This window comes from Rutidosis leptorrhynchoides, chromosome 5 (genome assembly GCF_046630445.1).
Source record: "Rutidosis leptorrhynchoides isolate AG116_Rl617_1_P2 chromosome 5, CSIRO_AGI_Rlap_v1, whole genome shotgun sequence".
In the NCBI taxonomy this organism is placed as follows: Eukaryota; Viridiplantae; Streptophyta; class Magnoliopsida; order Asterales; family Asteraceae; genus Rutidosis; species Rutidosis leptorrhynchoides.
This window is the reverse complement of record NC_092337.1, coordinates 331,429,646-331,450,098: the sequence shown is the minus strand read 5'-3', so window position 1 is coordinate 331,450,098 and position 20,453 is coordinate 331,429,646. Positions and strand designations below refer to the sequence as shown.

The 20,453-nt window shown below is 31.9% G+C and overlaps 1 protein-coding gene and 1 long non-coding RNA gene across 2 annotated transcripts; one reads left to right on the top strand and one right to left on the bottom strand.

Moving 5' to 3' along the window:
* Positions 1–5,095: 5,095 nt before the first annotated feature.
* On the bottom strand, positions 5,096–7,791 carry LOC139850510 (uncharacterized). The gene is made up of 3 exons (XR_011760055.1): positions 7,696–7,791; positions 6,050–6,850; positions 5,096–5,636 (listed from the first exon to the last, which is right to left on the bottom strand). It is a non-coding gene; the product is annotated as an uncharacterized lncRNA (long non-coding RNA).
* A 1,380-nt stretch (positions 7,792–9,171) lies between these two features.
* Positions 9,172–17,155, top strand: LOC139849551 (beta-galactosidase 13-like). The gene is made up of 18 exons (XM_071839193.1): positions 9,172–9,267; positions 9,373–9,485; positions 9,604–9,670; positions 9,821–9,913; positions 10,000–10,143; positions 10,306–10,400; positions 10,500–10,605; positions 10,690–10,774; positions 10,962–11,080; positions 11,434–11,601; positions 11,698–11,876; positions 11,959–12,068; positions 12,148–12,257; positions 12,488–12,595; positions 15,733–15,837; positions 15,915–16,060; positions 16,139–16,484; positions 17,015–17,155. Exons 1-18 carry the CDS (start codon positions 9,172–9,174, stop codon positions 17,153–17,155), a joined length of 2,331 nt encoding a protein of 776 aa, XP_071695294.1.
* Positions 17,156–20,453: the final 3,298 nt, after the last annotated feature.

The window sequence follows — 20,453 nt, the reverse complement described above, 5'->3', positions numbered from 1 at the left end:
AACAATGCAGGGTTGGCCTCGGATTCACGAACCTATATCAATTGTGTATATATTAATACGTATAATGTAAGTTACAAAATTTCATTTATTAATATGTATTATTTATATATTATAGTTTTGTAGAATTTATTCTAACCTTTATTTTAAAACGTATACTTATATTATATTTTAAGTTATATTTTATATATATATATCGATTTTATGTATATATCTATAATGATTTACGTTTATATAAATAGTGACATTAATATATTTATATACATATATTTGTGGTTAGTATTGTATTTATGAAATTTTATTAGTTTGTTATGTGAATTATTAATACAATCCTAGTATATACCATAAGTATATATATAGTGTACAAAAGATTTATTTGTTAAAATAATAATTTAGATAATAATGATTTACTAATAATAATAATAATTTTATTAATAATGATAATACTAATAGCAAAAAAAATGAAAATGATAACTGTTAATGATACTAATAATAATAACTCTAAAATAATATTAATACTAATACCATACTTATGTTAATAATAAGGGTTCTAATATTTATAAAATGATAAATGATAATCATAATAATACTAGTAAATATTAATGATGATACTGATAAATATGATATTATTAATTGTAAATGTACTGATGATACTATTATTTATAAACCGGTACAAATTCTAATATTGATGATAATAATATATTTTTATTTCCTTCATAATAATAATAATGATAATCATAATCATAATCCTAATGATGATAAAATACTAAAATGATAAGTTTATTACTAATAATAATATTATTAATACCTATCATAATAATAATAGTAATGTCTATAATACTTTCAAATATGATAACAAGTATGATACTAATAATAACAATAACAATAACAATCAAAACAATCACAATAATAATAATAATACTAATAATAATTAATATATAATAACAATAAAAAAATTAGAAAAGAAAACTACCTCACATGAAAAGAGTTTCAAAAAAAAAAAAAAAAAACTACCGTCCTCTGGACTCGATCTCGTGACCACATGCTCACACGCAAACACTCTCGACCATCCCACCAATTCTGATTCTCTGTACTAATATCGAATTTAAATTTTATATATAAACTGTTTTTCTTCTATTCCTCTTCTTCTCCACAAGTCTCATGGATTCAACAAAACATCAATAACCAAAAAAAAATAAAAAAATCGGGGTTCCCTTTAAAGCTTCAAAACATTACAGAAAAAAAAATAATTTGGGTTCTAAAATAAAAAAAAAAACACTAAGGCCTACTGCAGCGTCGGTTCTTGGAACAAAACAAAAAAAATTGATTTCGTAATAGATAACATTATAGATAATGTTTATAACACGAAATAGTTTTCTAAACATGTATAAAAACTACTGGAATCGTCAATTTGATCAGAAACATATACACGAACGCGAATTTGTCTCAAGAACAATTGTTGACTTTTTTTAAACTAAACTTTGACTTCAAAATTCAAGATCGATATAAAGATTTGAGAGTTGAGATTTTGCAGATAGATTCAAAGAAAGATTTCTAACCTTTCTGCATTTTTAGATTTTGAAACTTTATTCGAAATTGAATTAAGAGAAAAAAAAATTGGAGCGTGCAGAGAAGAAGAAAACAAAAATATCGCTGTGCTCTTTAATCCCATTGGATTTCCTTTTTATTTGATTTGCAATTATACATAATCATGTTGTAATAATAGAGATCGGTTGATAAAAAATGGAGAAAATGTCAACACAGGTTCACGAGTTGGGAGCAGGAAAGAAACAAAAAAAAAATAATAATAGAGATAAAGGATACAGAGGTCAAGCGTATAATATAGATCCCTACTGCTTTTTTTTAATTAATAATAATAATATATAATAACAATACTATTAATATCTAATAATATTAATAAAATTAATAATAATGATAAATATAATATTAATGATAATAATAATTGTAAAAATGATAATAATAATAATAATAATAATACCATACTAATTATGATAATATTAATATTTTATCGATAATAATAATATTAGTAATAATAATCTAATTTATACATCCAATTTCATCTTTATATGATATAAAGTGATATTATGAATACAAATATTGATATTTGACGATACAAATAACATTACTACAACAACTATATTTGTATTTAAATTTAATTTATTAATATCATCTATTATTATGTAATATTTAATAATTATGTAATATGTATTGTAACATATACTGAATATTATATATTTATGCATTTTAATATAAATATATTATAATATTTATTTACATACTAATTATATTATACTTATGTATGTAATTATGAAAAATATAAATGTTTTATATATGTAAGTATTATATATATTTATTAAAATAGTACATTATTTCATCATAGATATATTATAAATTTCTACATATACATAATATAATAATTATGTATAAAATCATATATATATATATATATATATATATATATATATATATATATATAGTTATATTTATGTATATATGTATACTACCATATATATAAAATCATGTTTTAAATGTTGAGTAGATGATTAATTATGTATATTAAACAATTAACTACAAAGTATAACATTGTACATTTAATATTTTGATAACGTTGGTAAAATATGTTTGAATCATTTATATACAATATACTATATATATTCAAAATGAAAATCTTTAGTTATTAAATGTTATCTTTTATAATAACAAAATTACTTAATAGTTCATTAATACTAATATAATTAGTTTTATATATAATTATTTATATTTACATTCTTAGTTACAATTAAAGGTTCGTGAATCGTCGGAAATAGTTAAAGGTCAAATGTTATCATGAAATAGTTCAAACATAATGAGACTCGGTTTAATAGACTTTGCTTATCGAGTCGAATCATATAAGATTATGTTTAAATTTGGTCGGAAATTCCCGGGTCATCACAATGCACACCATTTCATAATACATCCAACTATAATTGACATAATAATAATCTTGATGAACTCAATGACTCGAATGCAACGTCTTTCAAAATATGCCATGAATGACTCCAAGTAATATCCTTAAAATGAGCTAATGCACAGCGGAAGATTTCTTTAATACCTGAGAATAAACATGCTTTAAAGTGTCAACCAAAAGGTTGGTGAGTTCATAGGTTTATCAAAACAATCATTTCAATATATTAATAGACCACAAGATTTCCTTTTATAAATATATGTACACTCGCAAGTGTATAAAAGTATTCTATAAGTTGTAGGCACCCGGTAACAGGCCTTAACGTTCATGTTCTACCCTCTGAAGTACACCAGACCAGGTGTGTTTAATATAACTTCGAAGTACTAAAGCATCCCATAGTCAGGATGGGGTTTGTCATGCCCAATAGATCTATCTTTAGGATTCGCGCCTACCGTACATAGACAAGTAGTTTAATGTTACCAAGCTAAGGGTATATTTCTGGTTTAAACCCACGTAGAATTTGTTTTAGTACTTGTGCCTATTTCGTAAAACATTTATAAAACAGTGCATGTATTCTCAGCCCAAAAATATATATTGCAAAAGCAATTAAAAAGGGAGCAAATGAAACTCACAATACTGTATTTCGTAGCAATTATGTATATGATGGCACTGAACAAGTGCAGGGTTTGTCTCGGATTCACGAACGTATCAATATTGTGATTCAATATTGCAGGAAAGTACGTAGACGCAACGAAAATGATAAACGTTAGGTTGACCTGACGAGCAATACCCTCGAACAATACCCATAACCTCCATAGCTATAACCCATAATTTCCTTAGCTCTATCCCGTTTGAAAACCTATTTTGAAATCGTATGAATATAACTCCGTCGTAGTATTTTATGTATACTAATAATATCTTGAAATAATACTAAGTAAATGTATATATGTAATTCGATTGAGAGAGTTTAGAGAAATATATTTTCAAGTTTCTATGAAATAATGAAACCTATTGAATTCTATTTATAATAGATTTTTGAATTATTAAAGTGAATTATTAAAGTATGAATTATTAAAGTGAATTATTAAAGTATGAATTATTAAATTGAATTATTAAAGTATGAATTATTAAAGTATGAATTATTAAAGTGAATTATTAAAGTGAATTATTAAAGTATGAATTATTAAAGTGAATTATTAAAGTATGAATTATTAAAGTGAATTATTAAAGTATGAATTATTAAAGTTAAAGTAAAGTAAAGGTAAAGTTATAGTATAATAAAAGTATAAAAACTATGTATGTATAATACGCGTATAAATATATATAATATTAATTTAAATCGTTATATATATTTAATGAAATAAAATATAAATATCGTTATATTTATTATACTGGTTAAGTAATGAGTTGTCAAAAGTGATTCTAGATATTTATAAAAGTTATATACGTTTTAATAATAAAGTTCTTTTTAAACTGAAAACGCTTTTGTACGTTTGAAAATAGATTAATAGAATATTATGAAAACCAATTCTCCACTAGCTTTTGTCTAACTTTCGTAAATGACACTTTTTATTTTTATTTATAAATAGCTTTACAAATTATTTTGAATATCGTTAAGAGGAATAGATTTTCTCAAATCATAGTGGACCTCTCAACAGAGACTTGTAATCATAATTCAATGTTTCTGATAATTCAATCATTTAATAAATTTTTTTAATTTCGTCGATAATCATATTGAAACAAATACGTTCATATAAAGCATTATACGTTTAAATACTTTGTTGACATTTTCAATTTATAACATATAAACATATACATACATATTCATATATGTTCATTTAATGGTTCGTGAATCATTGGAATTTGGACGAGGTTTAAATGAATGTATAAACATAGTTTAAAATCCTTGAGATTTAACTTAACAAACATTGCTTATCGTGTCAGAATAATATAAAGATAAAGTTTAAATTTAGTCAAAAATTTCCGGGTCGTCACACCTTTAAAGATACCTGAAAGACAGAAGATATGATATCAAAGAAGACAAAAACACAAGATACATAAAAATTACATATTTCATCGTATTTTCACCCAAAAAGATATAAACTTGAGGATATCATTATGACCCATTTATGGGTAAGTGGGTCAATTCTGACCCAATTAGATACCATTACGAGGAAATCATCCTGACCTCCAGATAGTCTGGAAATTAGCTTTTAATACTTAAAATTCAAACCTGTGCTTGAGATATATTTTCACTTGAGCAATAGGAATCTTGAAATACTCTTCGAAATAATTGGAGCTCTCCTCTAAAATTATCAATAGTATGCTACATACACGTCATTTGTTTGTTTTGAGACTCGATTTTCTAATTTTGAAATTCTATTCGCTTGTTCTAAGATTCCATTTGTTGTCTTTGAGATTCGAGTTGCACCAATAATGTTCCAACCTTAAAATTTGTAGAGCTTTCTCCTCTAATTCTTCTTAGGTCATAACTAAGATCCGTTACTTGTGATTTTGTTACTCCTTTCCCGTGAAATCGAGCCCGTCCAGGCTTATCTGGACCGATAAGCTCCACTACAACTTCTCTCTCAAATTTTGACCTCTTGTGAGAATCAACACTCTTTGACTCATCAAGGTTTAAAATCTTTTTCTTCACTTCCTTATTTGCCATATCCTAACATAAAGTCAACCCATTTGGGTAATTCAAGAAACCAATCATTAATGTTTATAAGCTAAGCTACTGTTAATATTTTAATATTCTGCATATAGATAAAACGGTAAGATAAAAAGTAAATAATGACAAACACATCAGGTTTGACCCATAACCCGTAACCTTCAAACAATAATCTGATGGGTCTATTTTATTCCATCAGGTCTGACCCAAATGGGTCTGTTTTGAAACTGAACTTTGGGTCTGTTTTATACCATCAGGTCTGACCCAGGAGAATGGGTAAGTTTTGCACCTAACCTGTGAGTCTGTTTAATACCAAAACCATCAGGTTTCTGACCCATACCTGTAACATTTAAGCAATATTCAACCTTTGGTAACTCATATTGTTAGTGGAATTCAAGAAAGTTCAAACATACCATAAAATCTTTAGATATGTCTTCAACATATGATCCTTCTTTAGTTTTGTAAGCAATATCAAAAAACTCAAGGAGGTAGGGTTCTTACTGTTTTTCAACATCTATAATTTAAAGAAGCACCACATATCGTGCCATCTCATTTCCTTCGCCATTTTTTCAGACATATATTATTTTCAATCTTGGAATCAAAGGAAAGTAACTCAAAACTTTTGCAGGCCTATTTGACTTGTGTGATTTTGAACTTTTTCTATGTTCATCACCTAAATCATTTTCATATCTAGAAGCACCACATATATGACATGATTGTTGACCTTCTCTCTCTCTCTCTCTCTCTCTCTCTCTCTCTCCAATAAAGCATGCAATCATTAGGGCATGCATGAATTTTTTGATAACCAAGCCCTAATTCATTAGTCAATTTCTTAGCTTCATTAGGAGATGACGGTAATGATGTCAAATGAGGAAATGCATCTCTTAAAAGCTCTAACAACATCTCAAAAGACTTATTAGATATGCCACCGATACACTTGATATGATATAAGTGTAGAGTGAATGACAAATTAGAATACTTGCAACCTGGATAGAGTTCTTTATCACATTCCACTAATAACTTTTTGTATCGAGTGTATTGAACACTATCATCGCATTGTTGTGAGTTTGGGTCACTATCATCTCTTTGTTGTGAGTTTGGGTCATTATCATCGAATTGTTGTGAGTTCGAGTCAACACTAGTAGATTCGTTGACATCCTTTTCAGTTCTTGATTCGTTTACTTCTTCAAGATTCAAATGAAAAGAGTTTACACCTATAACATCTCGAATTAGGCCTCTTATGTCATCCTCAACACATAAAGTTTCCTGAATACTAGTAGAACAAGATAGCGATGAATGTGTATAATTCTCTCCATGTAACGTCCAAGTTGTGTAGCTAGGCAAAAACCCGTAACTCAATATATGCACATGTACAATATCCAAACTAAACCATTTATCATTACAACATCTAAAACAAGGACATGCAATTGACCCGCGTATAGCTCCAACTCGAGCAAAATCAATAAAGGACTTTAATCCATCTTTGAAAATTTTACTTGTTCTTTGAGCATTAATCCAAGTTTTGTCCATTGTTTTAATTCATCTACACAACTAATGACATGTTATTGTGAGTTAACAGAAGAATGTATTACACTTGACAAATATACAATGTATATGTATTTTAAACATCAATATTTCGTACACTAAAGTAAGCCATGTTATTAAACTTTCCATGGATATGTATTTTACACATCAATATTTCAAACTATACACTGTTTAGCTTGTAAACAGTCACCAACTATACAATTATTTTTAATTAAGGAAAAGTAACTAGAAATTTATACTTGCAGAGACATATTTAAACCATCACACAAAATATTATCATATCATCACACAAAATATTCACATGATTGAATCAACAATTGAAACAGATATATCAGACCATCACAACAAATTTTGACATGATTGAATCAACACATCCTCATTAACACATGCTGACATTCAACATTTTAAGATGATATTATGCACTTAACCAATTGAAACAAATACATATTACCTATAACAACACATACAAGAGAAAATTAAACTGAATCAACAAATTGAAGCTAGAAACACTTACAGATTGCAGCGAATGAAGTTTGAATGGCAGTAAATGAAGAGCTTGAATAGTTGGGCTTGAAAATAGCGCTAATCAAATAAACTGATTGAAATTACTATGGCAGCAATAAATTGAAAGACGGCTACGACGAATTGAACGACAGCAAATTGAACGACATCAACGAATTGAAATTAAGACGTGAATGGTAGCGACAAATTGAAATTAGGGCGTGAATGGCAGCGACGAATCATTCGGCAACGACGAATCGTACGACAACGACGAATTGAAATTACTACATGATTGTTTTTATGTTGAAATAAAAGTTTTTTGAGAGCTGGGAATAATTAGTTGATTATGTTTAGTTTAAATCTAAGTTGGTCAGTATCAAGCAAACGCTATTGTGAGAAACATTTAGGTTTGTGTTTGTATGTGTGTTTAAAAGTCTTATAAATCCCCTTATAATGAAGAAGATGAAGATGAAGGGACGAAGGGTTAAATGTAATGACAAAAATACTCTCATGCGAAATGCACATGCCACTGTTTAATTAGATTTTTTAACAGTTGTTAGTGTAGGGACCAACCATGTAACTCATGCAAACCATGCAACCATGTTCATATTTACGAAAAGTTTCACTCCGTAACATAGAGTGCCTCCATTGTGGCAAAGGTGTAAGATAATCTCGAACTCGTCATTCATATTTGCAAAGAGTTTTCACGCGTACCTCAACTTTTAAAATAAATGCTTTAAGCGTGTTGGTTAGATCTATGTTTTTAAATCACCTAAAAACTATTTTGCTATCCCTGACTATAGTCAAACTATAAAATCACTAAATTCTTTCTATTTTCAGAAGTTATTTAATTCACATGAAAAACGGTTTACATAAATATAGCAAATTACATTATAACATCTAATCAAATAAAATGCTAAATAAAGGGAATTAAAACCTCAACCTCAACCACAAACTCAAAATATAACCTATTAAAACGAGAGATCCTCTTAATCCTTGTACTTACCGCATTTGTCTCACTTCTAACAAAGATCTTAGAAATAACATGAACAATTCAACACACAAACTTTCTTTCTTAATCCTATAGCCAACATGTCCAAATTTTATTTTCTCTTTCACAAAAACCTTACTAACCCATCATTTGATATTTAAGTTATTGTTAATCTTTCAATCACCTTCATCAACAAGGTAGATCAATAAAAAATTTAAATAGACATGAAAATTCGCTTAGGATTTGTAGTCGTCTTAATTACCAACATCTTGGCGTTCGTTTCTTGCAATGTTGATGTTAACGAATACAATCCTGGACCTGTGACATACAATGCTAAGTCCGTTATTGTTAATGGGAACCCGTTACTTTTATTTTCGGGTTCCGTTCATTATCCTAGGAGCACTCCTGAGGTATATTTAGTTTACAAAATTTTAACTTTCGTTTGTGTATTTACTCATGTTTGAAACTAATTAGAATTTGTTCATGCTTTTGAATTAGATGTGGCCAGATATTATAAGATTGGCTAAAGAAGGAGGATTAAATACCATTGAAACTTATGTTTTTTGGAATGCTCATGAGCCTGTTCAAGGCAAGGTTAGTTTTATTATATATTATATAAACATATAAAATTATATAATTATATGAGATCATGAAGACATGAAGTGTTGAGAACTTAGATTGTTTTGTTTGCTTTGGTAGTTTAATTTCACAGGAAACTATGATCTGGTGAAATTCATGAAATTGATTGCTGAACATAAAATGTATGCAATCCTAAGACTTGGCCCCTTCATTCAAGCAGAATGGAATCTTGGGTAAGATAATATGTATATAAATATAAATTAATTAACTTTGATTTTTATATATGTATATATAATATAATGTACTATTTCCACTTATTATTTGAATTTTGAAATATTTGCTTTTGATCAGAGGATTGCCATTTTGGTTGAGAGATGTCCCTGGCATCGTTTTTCGCTCATATAACGAACCCTACATGGTTGGTAATCTATTAAAAGCCCATTCCCCATTTTGACAGTTATAATGTTTTCTTTTCTTTTTTTTTCTTCCAAAAATTAAGTTAAATTAATTGTTAACCTTAATGCGTTGTACTGTTAATAACACAACCAAAATGTTTTCGGTGACATAGACTCATATGAAAAGATTCATTGAGAAGATCATAAATATGATGAAGGCAGAAAAGTTATTTGCACCTCAAGGAGGTCCTATTATCCTTGCACAGGTATTTCATATGATCCATCTTTTGGTAAACGATCATTCGATTACTTACGACAATTCAGTATAATATCACTTTTTCTTCAAAAATAGGTCGAAAATGAGTACAATCATGTTCAAGAATCATATAAAGAAAAAGGTGCTCAATACGTCAAATGGGCCGCAGATATGGCAACAGGATTGTATCCTGATATTCCATGGATAATGTGCAAGCAAAAAGACGCCCCTCCAAACGTCGTAAGTTAAACCAACATATGGTTAACGTTTAACCAACATAACTAAGTTATCTTAAAACTTGTTAAGTTTTGTAAAGGATTAAACTTGCATTAGAATTGTTTCTCAAATTTACTTCAAAGTTTAAAAATATTAATTGGGTTTCATTCTGTTTATTGTGCCTAGATAAGTACATGCAATGGAAGGCATTGTGCAGATACTTTTGGTGGGCCCAATGGACCTGATAAGCCTTCCTTATGGACTGAAAATTGGACTGCTCAGTAAGCTCAATATGTACTTCATTATATAAATGGAAATTTGTATTTTTAGTTCCATTTTATAAAATTCTAAATTTGTGTTCATTTTTGTTATGACAACAGATATCGAGTTTTTGGAGATCCGCCATCCCAAAGAGCAGCAGAAGATATTGCATTCTCAGTTGCTCGGTTCTTTATGACGAATGGAAGTATGACTAATTACTATATGGTAAGAACTCATATTTTAGAATATTGATATCCTAAACAAAATGAACAATATTTCATAATGTTTTTAGTCTTGTGATCGTTTTAGTATCACGGTGGAACCAACTTTGGAAGAACAAGCTCGTCTTTTGTAACCACTCGCTACTATGACGAAGCACCACTTGATGAATTTGGTACGCGTTGTCATTAGTATTACAACACATACTTAGAATATTTAGTTGTATGATAGTTGTAAACACACTGTAATTAGTTGTATGACTAATTACTTAGAATATTTTTTTTCTGATATTTTATTATTTATTTATTTTTGTAATATGCTTTTTTTTTTTTTTTTTTTTTTTTTTTTTTATTTGATGTTAGGTTTGGTAAGAGATCCCAAATGGAGTCACCTTAGAGACCTCCACAGAACTTTGAGGTTGATAAAGAAGCCTTTTCTTTTAGGGACTCCTAAAGTTCAAGAAATTAACAAATTTGTTAAAGTAAGCTTTTCTCATATAACTATAAAAGACTTCCAGGATGAAATGCTACTCGGATTCATGTAACATGAGACGGATTTCTCATTCCTTAGCCCCAAAAACATCATAATAAATAAAATCCATTTGAAAAAAAAAAAAAAAAAATTAATGAAATTTGGAATCAATATTTTTACTTGCTAATTCAAGGTTATCTCTTTAAACGACGAAATTCTATATAAAAAAAAAATTCACTCTAGCAAGCAGCTAGAAGAGAAGTTACAAAGGCTTTAACAGTCATAAGTTCCAGTTAGATACAACCTTGTTCAAGGTTTTTTTATAGGTATGATAACAATGACATTTAGTAACGCGTTTTGCAGATAGTCACTTATGAGAAACCGGAGAGCAAACTTTGTGCGGCCTTTTTGAGCAACCGACACAAGAAAATTCACCGGACAATTAATTTCAGGGGGAAAAATTATTTCCTGCCACGACGATCTGTTGCCATCCTTCCTGATTGCAAAAATGTTGCTTTCAACACGGAACTTGTAAGTTTTTCCTTCATACTCTTGAAAAAAAAGTAATTCAATTCATACTTCAGTTATTAGTGAAAAAACTAACCTTGATATATGAAAAAAGAACAGATCCTATCACAACATAACTCAAGAACTTTTGTTCCTTCGAAAAAAGCCAACAATTTCAAGTGGGAAAGTTACAGGGAGCATATTCCAATATATAGTGAGTTACCAGTTAAGAGTAAAACACCAATGGAACTTACATCAACTACTAAAGATACCACAGATTATATGTGGTACGGTACAAGGTAAAACAGACGTCCATAACGTTACAAATTGTTATTTTTTATATGTTTAATTAATCCCTTATGGTTTTTGAATGTTTTGTAGCTTAAATCTTGATAAAGATGATTTACCCATGAGACCAGATATCTTGCCTGTTATTCAAATTCAAAGTCTTGGAGATGCATTATTGGTATTTGTTAATGGACAATACATAGGTAGGATCCATTGCTAATTAGAATATTGTACAGAAAATTAACCACTTAATTATGAGTAATGACTTTGAAAACTGTTTAGGGTTTGGACATGGGAGCTTCATCGAAAAGTCATTTACGTTCACTAAACCCGTGAGTTTGAAAGTTGGAATCAATCAAATATCAATTTTGGCAATGACTGTTGGATTACCGGTAAGACATATGACTTTTATTTCATAACATATGTTTTCAAAATGATAAAATGATCATGACTTGCAGTTTATGTTATTAATTTGAACAATGGTCATTGTTTGCATACATACTTTTAGAAAAAGATGAATGATCTTTTTTTTCACATGTAATTAGAGTCACTTCAACTATGCATTTTGCTAACATGACTAACTTCCTACATGTTTTTTCGCATTTATTTTCTATGATTGAAGAATAGTGGAGCGTATATGGAGAAGAGATTTTCAGGTATCCGAGCGGTTATGCTACAAGGTATGAGTAGCGGTTCACTTGATATCACACTTAACCAATGGGGGCATAAGGTATGTATATACTACCTTTTATCAACAAAATGTTAGAAATAGGAGGTTATGTATATTATTTGTGAAAGAGAGGATTGATGATTTAGAAGTTTGATTGATCTTGAAGGCTTTGTTTATTACTTGATTTGCTTATTGAATTGCTTTGTTGCTTGATTATAAATGAGAGGTGAATCCATCTATTTATACTACACCATGGACTAGTCTAGAATACTTCATCATCTAATATCTAGATATTTCCTAAGTATTCTCATGATAATTCTAGACTTAGATATTTTACAAGATTATTCTACACACATTCTACACACTTTCACTACTACATATTACAAGAAGTTTCTACATAATGGGCTATAATCTTGATCCAAAATATTTGTATACTTGCAAGCCCAAATCCAAAACAAATAGCCCACAATCAAGTTTAGTTTCCAACAGCCCCCCTTAAACTTGATTTCGTCACTCCGAGCATATTCCGTAATCTCTGAAAAGTCTCGTGTTTTAGAGGCTTTGTGAAAATATCAGCAACTTGGTCGAATGACTTCGTGTACTTTATCTGCACCTCTTTATTTGTAACGCACTCCCTGATGAAATGGTATTTCGTATCGATGTGCTTGCTTCGATCATGGAAGACTGGATTCTTTGCTAGAGCAATCGCAGACTTGTTATCCACATATATCTCCGTAGCTTCCTTTTGAAAAAACTTAAGCTCATTTAGTAACTTCCTGAGCCATATTGCATGACAGGTGCACGATGTTGCTGCTACAAACTCGGCTTCACACGTTGACAGAGTCACAATGGGTTGCTTCTTCGAGCTCCATGTGAACGCCGTGTCTCCCATATAGAACACGAAACCACTCGTACTCTTACGATCATCTATGTCTCCAGCCCAATCACTATCACTGTATCCAACTAGCTTGAAGTGCTCAGAAGGCGAATAAAACAGGCCATAGTCAATCGTACCTTTGATGTAGTGAAGTATCCTCTTGGCCGCCTTCAAGTGATTTATTGTAGGTGCTTCCATGTATCGACTTACTAGTCCAACTCCGTAGAGAATATCTGGCCTCGTGCAGGTTAGGTACCTCAGACTTCCAACCAAACTCTTGTATTGTGTTGGGTCCACCAAGTATCCTTCATCATCTTTTGACAATTTGATATTGCAATCCACCGGTGTATTCATTGACTTGCAGTCATTCATCTTAAACTTCTTGAGCACCTCATTCGCATAACCTTCTTGGGATATGAATATTCCTTCTTTCTTTTGTTTTACCTCGATCCCAAGATAGTAAGCCATAAGTCCAATGTCGGTCATCTCGAACTCCCGAACCATTGCTTTCTTGAACTCCTCAAACATTTTGGGATTACTACCGGTGAATATCAAGTCATCCACGTATAGGCACACAATCATAACATCTCCATCATTGCTAACTTTGGTGTAGAGGGCATGCTCATGGGGGCATTTCGTAAAGTCATTCTGCTGGAAATACTTGTCTATCCTGCTATTCCATGCCCGAGGCGCTTGCTTCAACCCGTATAAGGCCTTTTTCAATTTTAGCACCTTATTCTCTTGGCCTTTCACGATGTATCCCAAAGGTTGTTCTATATAGACTTCTTCTTCTAAGTGGCCATTAAGGAACGCGGATTTGACATCCATTTGATAAATCTTCCAATTATGTTGAGCCGCAAGTGAGATTATCAATCTTATAGTTTCTAGACGAGCGACGGGAGCAAATACCTCGTCATAGTCTATGCCGGCTCGTTGACTATATCCCTTCGCCACCAACCTTGCCTTATATCTTTCAACTTCACCTTTGGAATTCTTCTTGGCCTTGTACACCCATTTTACACCAATAGCCTTATGTCCCTTTGGTAGTGTGGCAAGATCCCACGTATTATTCTTCTCGATTGCTTGAATCTCTTCGTCCATAGCACATTTCCACTTTTGGCTTTTTGTTGCGTCTTCATAGCTTATTGGCTCACAATCGGCAAGAAGGCAGAACAATGATAGATCCTCCATAGGCTGTGTTACCTCGTACAACTCCTCAATGCTCCTTATTTTTCTTATTGAACCTCTCTTCATGGGCTTGTAGTGAACCCATGAGTTCATCGATAGTCATTGATTCTAGATCTTTAGATTCTTCGATGGCTACGACTATATAGTCGAATTTCGAATCTAATGATCTAAGAATCTTCTCAATGACTCTTACATCACTTAGAGTTTCACCATTCCTCTTTAATTGATTGACAATCGCCAAGACTCTTGTAAAATAATCGGAAATTGATTTTGAGTCTTTCTTATTTAAGGATTCGAACTCACCTCGCAGTGTTTGTAGTCGAACATTTTTCACCTTTTCAACTCCCTTGTGAGAATTCTCCAAGATCTCCCATGCTTTCTTGGCGGTGGTTGCACTTGCAATTTTCTCAAAAGCTCCATCATCTACACTTTGTTGGATGATGGAAAGAGCCTTTTGATCGTTCGTCTTCATTAATTTTTTCTCCTTGCCGAGAGGACCTTTTCCTGCAGGTTCCTCATAGCTTTCCTCCACAATCTCCCATAAGTCTTGTCCACCTAGGAAGGTCTTCATTTGGATGCTCCATCGATCATAATTATCCTTTGTGAGACGAGGAAATGTGATGACATTGTTGGCCATCATCTTGTCGAACCAAGCTCTGATACCAATTTGTTAGAAATAGGAGGTTATGTATATTATTTGTGAAAGAGATGATTGATGATTTAGAAGTTTGATTGATCTTGAAGGCTTTGTTTATTACTTGATTTGCTTATTGAATTGCTTTGTTGCTTGATTATAAATGAGAGGTGAATCCATCTATTTATACTACACCATGGACTAGTCTAGAATACTTCATCATCTAATATCTAGATATTTCCTAAGTATTCTCATGATAATTCTAGACTTAGATATTTTACAAGATTATTCTACACACATTCTACACACTTTCACTACTACATATTACAAGAAGTTTCTACATAATGGGCTATAATCTTGATCCAAAATATTTGTATACTTGCAAGCCCAAATCCAAAACAAATAGCCCACAATCAAGTTTAGTTTCCAACACAAAAGTGGCCACTTTAGTAAGAAGTTTAAGTTTATCTAAACATGTATAAACCAATGTAATACTAGGTTGGCGTAGAGGGAGAAGCACTTCAACTATTCACAGAAGAAGGATCGAAGAAAGTTAAATGGGACCCGGCTGGCGGGCCAGGAACACCTATTACATGGTATAAGGTAACCAAAATGTATTCTATTTTTTGTTGCGAAAGCTCTTTGTTTGTTCATATTTTGAACAAGATTTCATATTGTAGACGAATTTTAATGCCCCTGAAGGAAATAACCCGGTAGCGATTAAAATGGAAAGAATGGGCAAAGGAGTAGTTTGGGTGAATGGTCATAGCATTGGTCGATATTGGGAAAACTATCGTTCGCCTTTAGGAGCACCATCTCAAACAGAGTAAGCATTGATAAGTTACTAATAAAATTGAGCGTTACGCGCTTATTATATTTTACACAATGTGGATTTTCATTTTAGGTATCACATTCCAAGATCATTTTTAAAACCAAGGAATAATTTCTTGGTTGTTTATGAGGAGAGTAGTGGAACTATTGATGGTGTTATGATCAACACTGTCAATAGGGACGTTATTTGTAGCTATATGTATGAAGATTATCCACCAAATCTTGATTGGTGGAAGATTGAAAATGATGTTATTAAATCCGTTGTGGATAACCCTAAGCCAGAAGCTAAACTTGTTTGCGACCCTCAAAAGTTCATCAAGGAAATTCAGTTTGCGAGCTTTGGTAATCCTTGGGGATCATGTGGTACATATATGCAAGGAACATGTCAAGCTTCAAACGCTAGGAGAGTAGCCGAAAAGGTAAGATCAAATTCTACCTCTACACCTTATTGTACGTATAACAGCACACACTACAACTAATCTTGTAGTTTTTAACACTTTTTGAATGAGTTTTGCGTGCTTAAAAATGTAAATATAAGTCAGAATCGTAGAAAATTATGGCGTCAAAAACTTTGAAGCGTGAAAAAATATGGTGTCAAAATTTTAGGTGTTATCAATTTTTTGACATTTTTAAGTGTCTTTGGATTTTTCTTTTTGACGTTTCTAAGTGTCAAAAACTTTGTGACACTTATAGGTGTAAAAAAAACATGTCAAGTTATTCACGTTTTAAAGCATAAAAAACAAACATTTTTTTCTAGTGCACGTAACTTTGCTTATTATTAGCTTAACGTGTGAATTACGGATAATGCTAACTGTAGCCCTTAAAGCGGATGGTTAACAAAAAATACTATTTGCTTGATCAACTTCCGTGTAGTGAACAACGCGGATGATATCCACGTAAAAATTCGTAAATTCCATCTATCATATACTAATAAATACATTGGAAGCAGGCTTGTTTGGGCAAGAACAGTTGTAAAGTTCCACTTGATAGAGCAATTTTGGGTGATCCTAGTGGTGATGGTTCTTGTGCTCAAGACAAAGTGAAAAGACTTGCTATTCAAGTAAGGTGTGGGATAAAGAAAGAACCATAGATAGAAGATTTTTTATTTTTCTAGTCTTAAACGGTGGCGTTAGTGACATTAGCTCGCATATTGATTAGTGAAAGACCTTGGACACCAAAGAGGCTCTAATGGTCTAAAAGGCTACAATTGAACCCATGAAGTTTTTGATGTATTAATTGTGTAAATTAATCAGTGTAGGAAATACCATTGTTATGTTCTTTGGGAATTTATAACATCTTATATTTTTTTAATCCAGGTATTTTAGCTTCTTGAGATTTTGTTATGTCACCATATATTCTTCATTAATTGTTATCAAAACTAGAACAAGACTTGAAGAAAGTACCTTGTAAGTGAATGTAAGAACATAAAGTACATTTTGGATAGTTAGGTTAACATACCCCAATATATGGACTGCAACCAGTTGTTTGTTTGGAAGTGGAACAATAAGAGGTGGATTGAGTTTTAGTCTACAACATGTATCACATTTTACTCCCCTGTTTAAAGTGTGTTTCTTTTTTATTTATATATGTTGGTTAATCCCTTTGTGGTTGCATTGAAACTGGTTGGGGTTGAGATTGGTTCTTCTCTATACTTATCTTCTTGTCATAATCATAACATGCTATAAACCATTGAAACTAGTGGTAAGGGTTGCATTATCAACAACTGAACCTTAATAATTGTTTAACTTTCATCAAGGCCCATTAAGAAATGTATCAATCTCTTTCTTTATTTGATACCTTTTAACATCGACTTTCCCATTTACACATGTATACTTACAAATTCATGCATAAGGAGCCTTTAGTGCATCAAGGTCATCCCATAGACCTTTCAATTTGTGGTATTAAATCTCAATTGATGATTAATTGAGTAATCATATGTTTTAGTAAAAAGGTATTCACCCGGTAAAATTTTATAAGTAAACAAATGTATACAAAGAGTTCACGATGACTAGTAACACACTAAACACCAACAACCAACTAATAAATAATAAAGTAGAAACAACCAAAGCCTAACTTACAAAACATTAGACTCAAACAAATTTTCACATCTTCTTATGTTCAAGATTTCTTAATGTCGTGCTTTGCCTTATGTTGCCGCGCTCTTCCTTCGAGATGCTACCTCTTTTCAGGGTCTGGTTTCATGCCAATGTGTTTCTACTTTGGGTGCAGCTCGTAAGTCTTAAGGATGTTTTACGCTATTCATTTATCTGTTTTAATCCTCGACGACTTTCAACATTTGGTCATGTTATCTCATTGAGTTTGGTCTCTAATGTAACATCCGTGTTACATCCGTCCCACATCGGTTGGAGAGGGGAACGAAGCATGCCTTATAAGGGTGTGGAGACCTTTCCTAGCATGACGCGTTTTGGGACCACAAGCGCAGCAGATCCCATGAGAACTCTGCAGTTAAGCGTGCTCAGGCGAGAGCACTACCAGGATGGGTGACCTCCTGGGAAAGTGCTCGTCGTGTTTGGTCGCCAAGAAAAATCCGTGAGCAACCTACGGGGGAGACAAGGGTACGTCCCTATCTCTGCAAAGCGGACAATATCATGCTACGGGGAACGTTTTACCTGGGGTGTTACAGAATGGTATCAGAGCCAGGTTCCGGACCAAACGTGCACAGCGAGGACGCTGTGTCCCATTAGGGGGGAGGATTGTAACATCCGTGTTACATCCGTCCCACATCGGTTGGAGAGGGGAACGAAGCATGCCTTATAAGGGTGTGGAGACCTTTCCTAGCATGACGCGTTTTGGGACCACAAGCGCAGCAGATCCCATGAGAACTCTGCAGTTAAGCGTGCTCAGGCGAGAGCACTACCAGGATGGGTGACCTCCTGGGAAAGTGCTCGTCGTGTTTGGTCGCCAAGAAAAATCCGTGAGCAACCTACGGGGGAGACAAGGGTACGTCCCTATCTCTGCAAAGCGGACAATATCATGCTACGGGGAACGTTTTACCTGGGGTGTTACAGTATCCCCCTCTCCTTTGTGGTTGTCCGAACATGGCATGGGGGTGGGCCCCACTTAGCCCAATTTTGTAATTTGATAAAATCCTTGTGGCCCGAACGCTCAATCGAAGCCCGAAACGCGAAAACGCTACTATGCGATTAAATATTCGGAGAGATAACAAATACACGACGAAAAATATATAAACACTATATATAAACATATGATATAAAAATATCATATTTAAAATAATTAGGATTTAAAAATCCCAAAAGCTTGACCGTTGGTTTGAAAACCGAAAAGATTCGTCGGATAGAAATCCACGATTCGTATAAACGTACAATTTAAAATATGAATACAAATATTTACATAACACATAATAATTAATATATTATTACAAAAATAATAATATATGTCATAGAAATGACGTGGCACGAATAACAATTAACGGAATAACAATTAACGGACGTTAAATAATAAATGGTAAAAGATAACGGAAAAAGTAGGGTCGTGACAATAGTTCTATTATGTTTTTCGTCGAGTAGTTATTATATCAATAAAACGTGTTTACTTATTCCTTTATACTTCATATTTATGTCTAAATTCTTTATATTTTATGTTTTTCGTGATTAGTCATTTACATTATCATATGTATATTTTTTATGTGTGTTTATTTATGCTTGGTTAGTCCTTTTTTCATTTACTTTAATCTCATCAAGTTCATTACAATTTTTTTTTCTTTTGGCAAAAAAAAAACAACACAAGAAATTAAATAGTAATTGATCAAAATGATCTGCTAGAGTCACAATATTGAGTCATGTCATCGTCTGATTGATATATCTTACGATCTATTTGACACACATATTGAAGTTAAACCTAATTACAACACTAAAATATTACACAAACAAACCAATTGATAACTTACTCGTAAAAACAACTGAAACTTCCCAAAATCTGACCCTACCAGAAATGGCGCCACAACATCATCAAAGGTCTGAAAAAAACCTAGAATTGATTGCAACCAAACGATTTAGCCACCGCAAACCACAACCCGACCCAAACTAAAAATCACTATAACTACGTCTAAAATCTCGTAAAGTCACAATCACATGCTGGTGAAATACCCTTAGATGTAACATCCCGCCTTTTTCCATTTACTTTTCCGTTTAACTATTTAAGTTCCGTTATATGTTTATAACACATCTCGTTAATACGCGTTTGAATTATCTCGTTTAGGTAATTCCCGTACCCGTTTCCTAAGTTGAGGGACTAAAGTTGCCAAATGGAGAAAGAGATGACTAGGTCAACTAGTCAACTCTTTCCTCTCCATTCATTCTATCACCTCCCCAAAATAATACTTCACCTTTTCCTCTCAAACCCTCAAA

What these genes read in the sequence shown, in the direction of transcription:
- LOC139849551 (XM_071839193.1), top strand. Translation starts at nt 9,172, where the DNA reads ATGTGGCCAGATATTATAAGATTGGCTAAAGAAGGAGGATTAAATACC. An exon ending in GTATGACTAATTACTATATG is followed by an intron (nt 10,606 to 10,689) that starts GTAAGAACTCAT and finishes TGATCGTTTTAG; the next exon opens with TATCACGGTGGAACCAACTT. An exon ending in TTAACCAATGGGGGCATAAG is followed by an intron (nt 12,596 to 15,732) that starts GTATGTATATAC and finishes ATGTAATACTAG; the next exon opens with GTTGGCGTAGAGGGAGAAGC.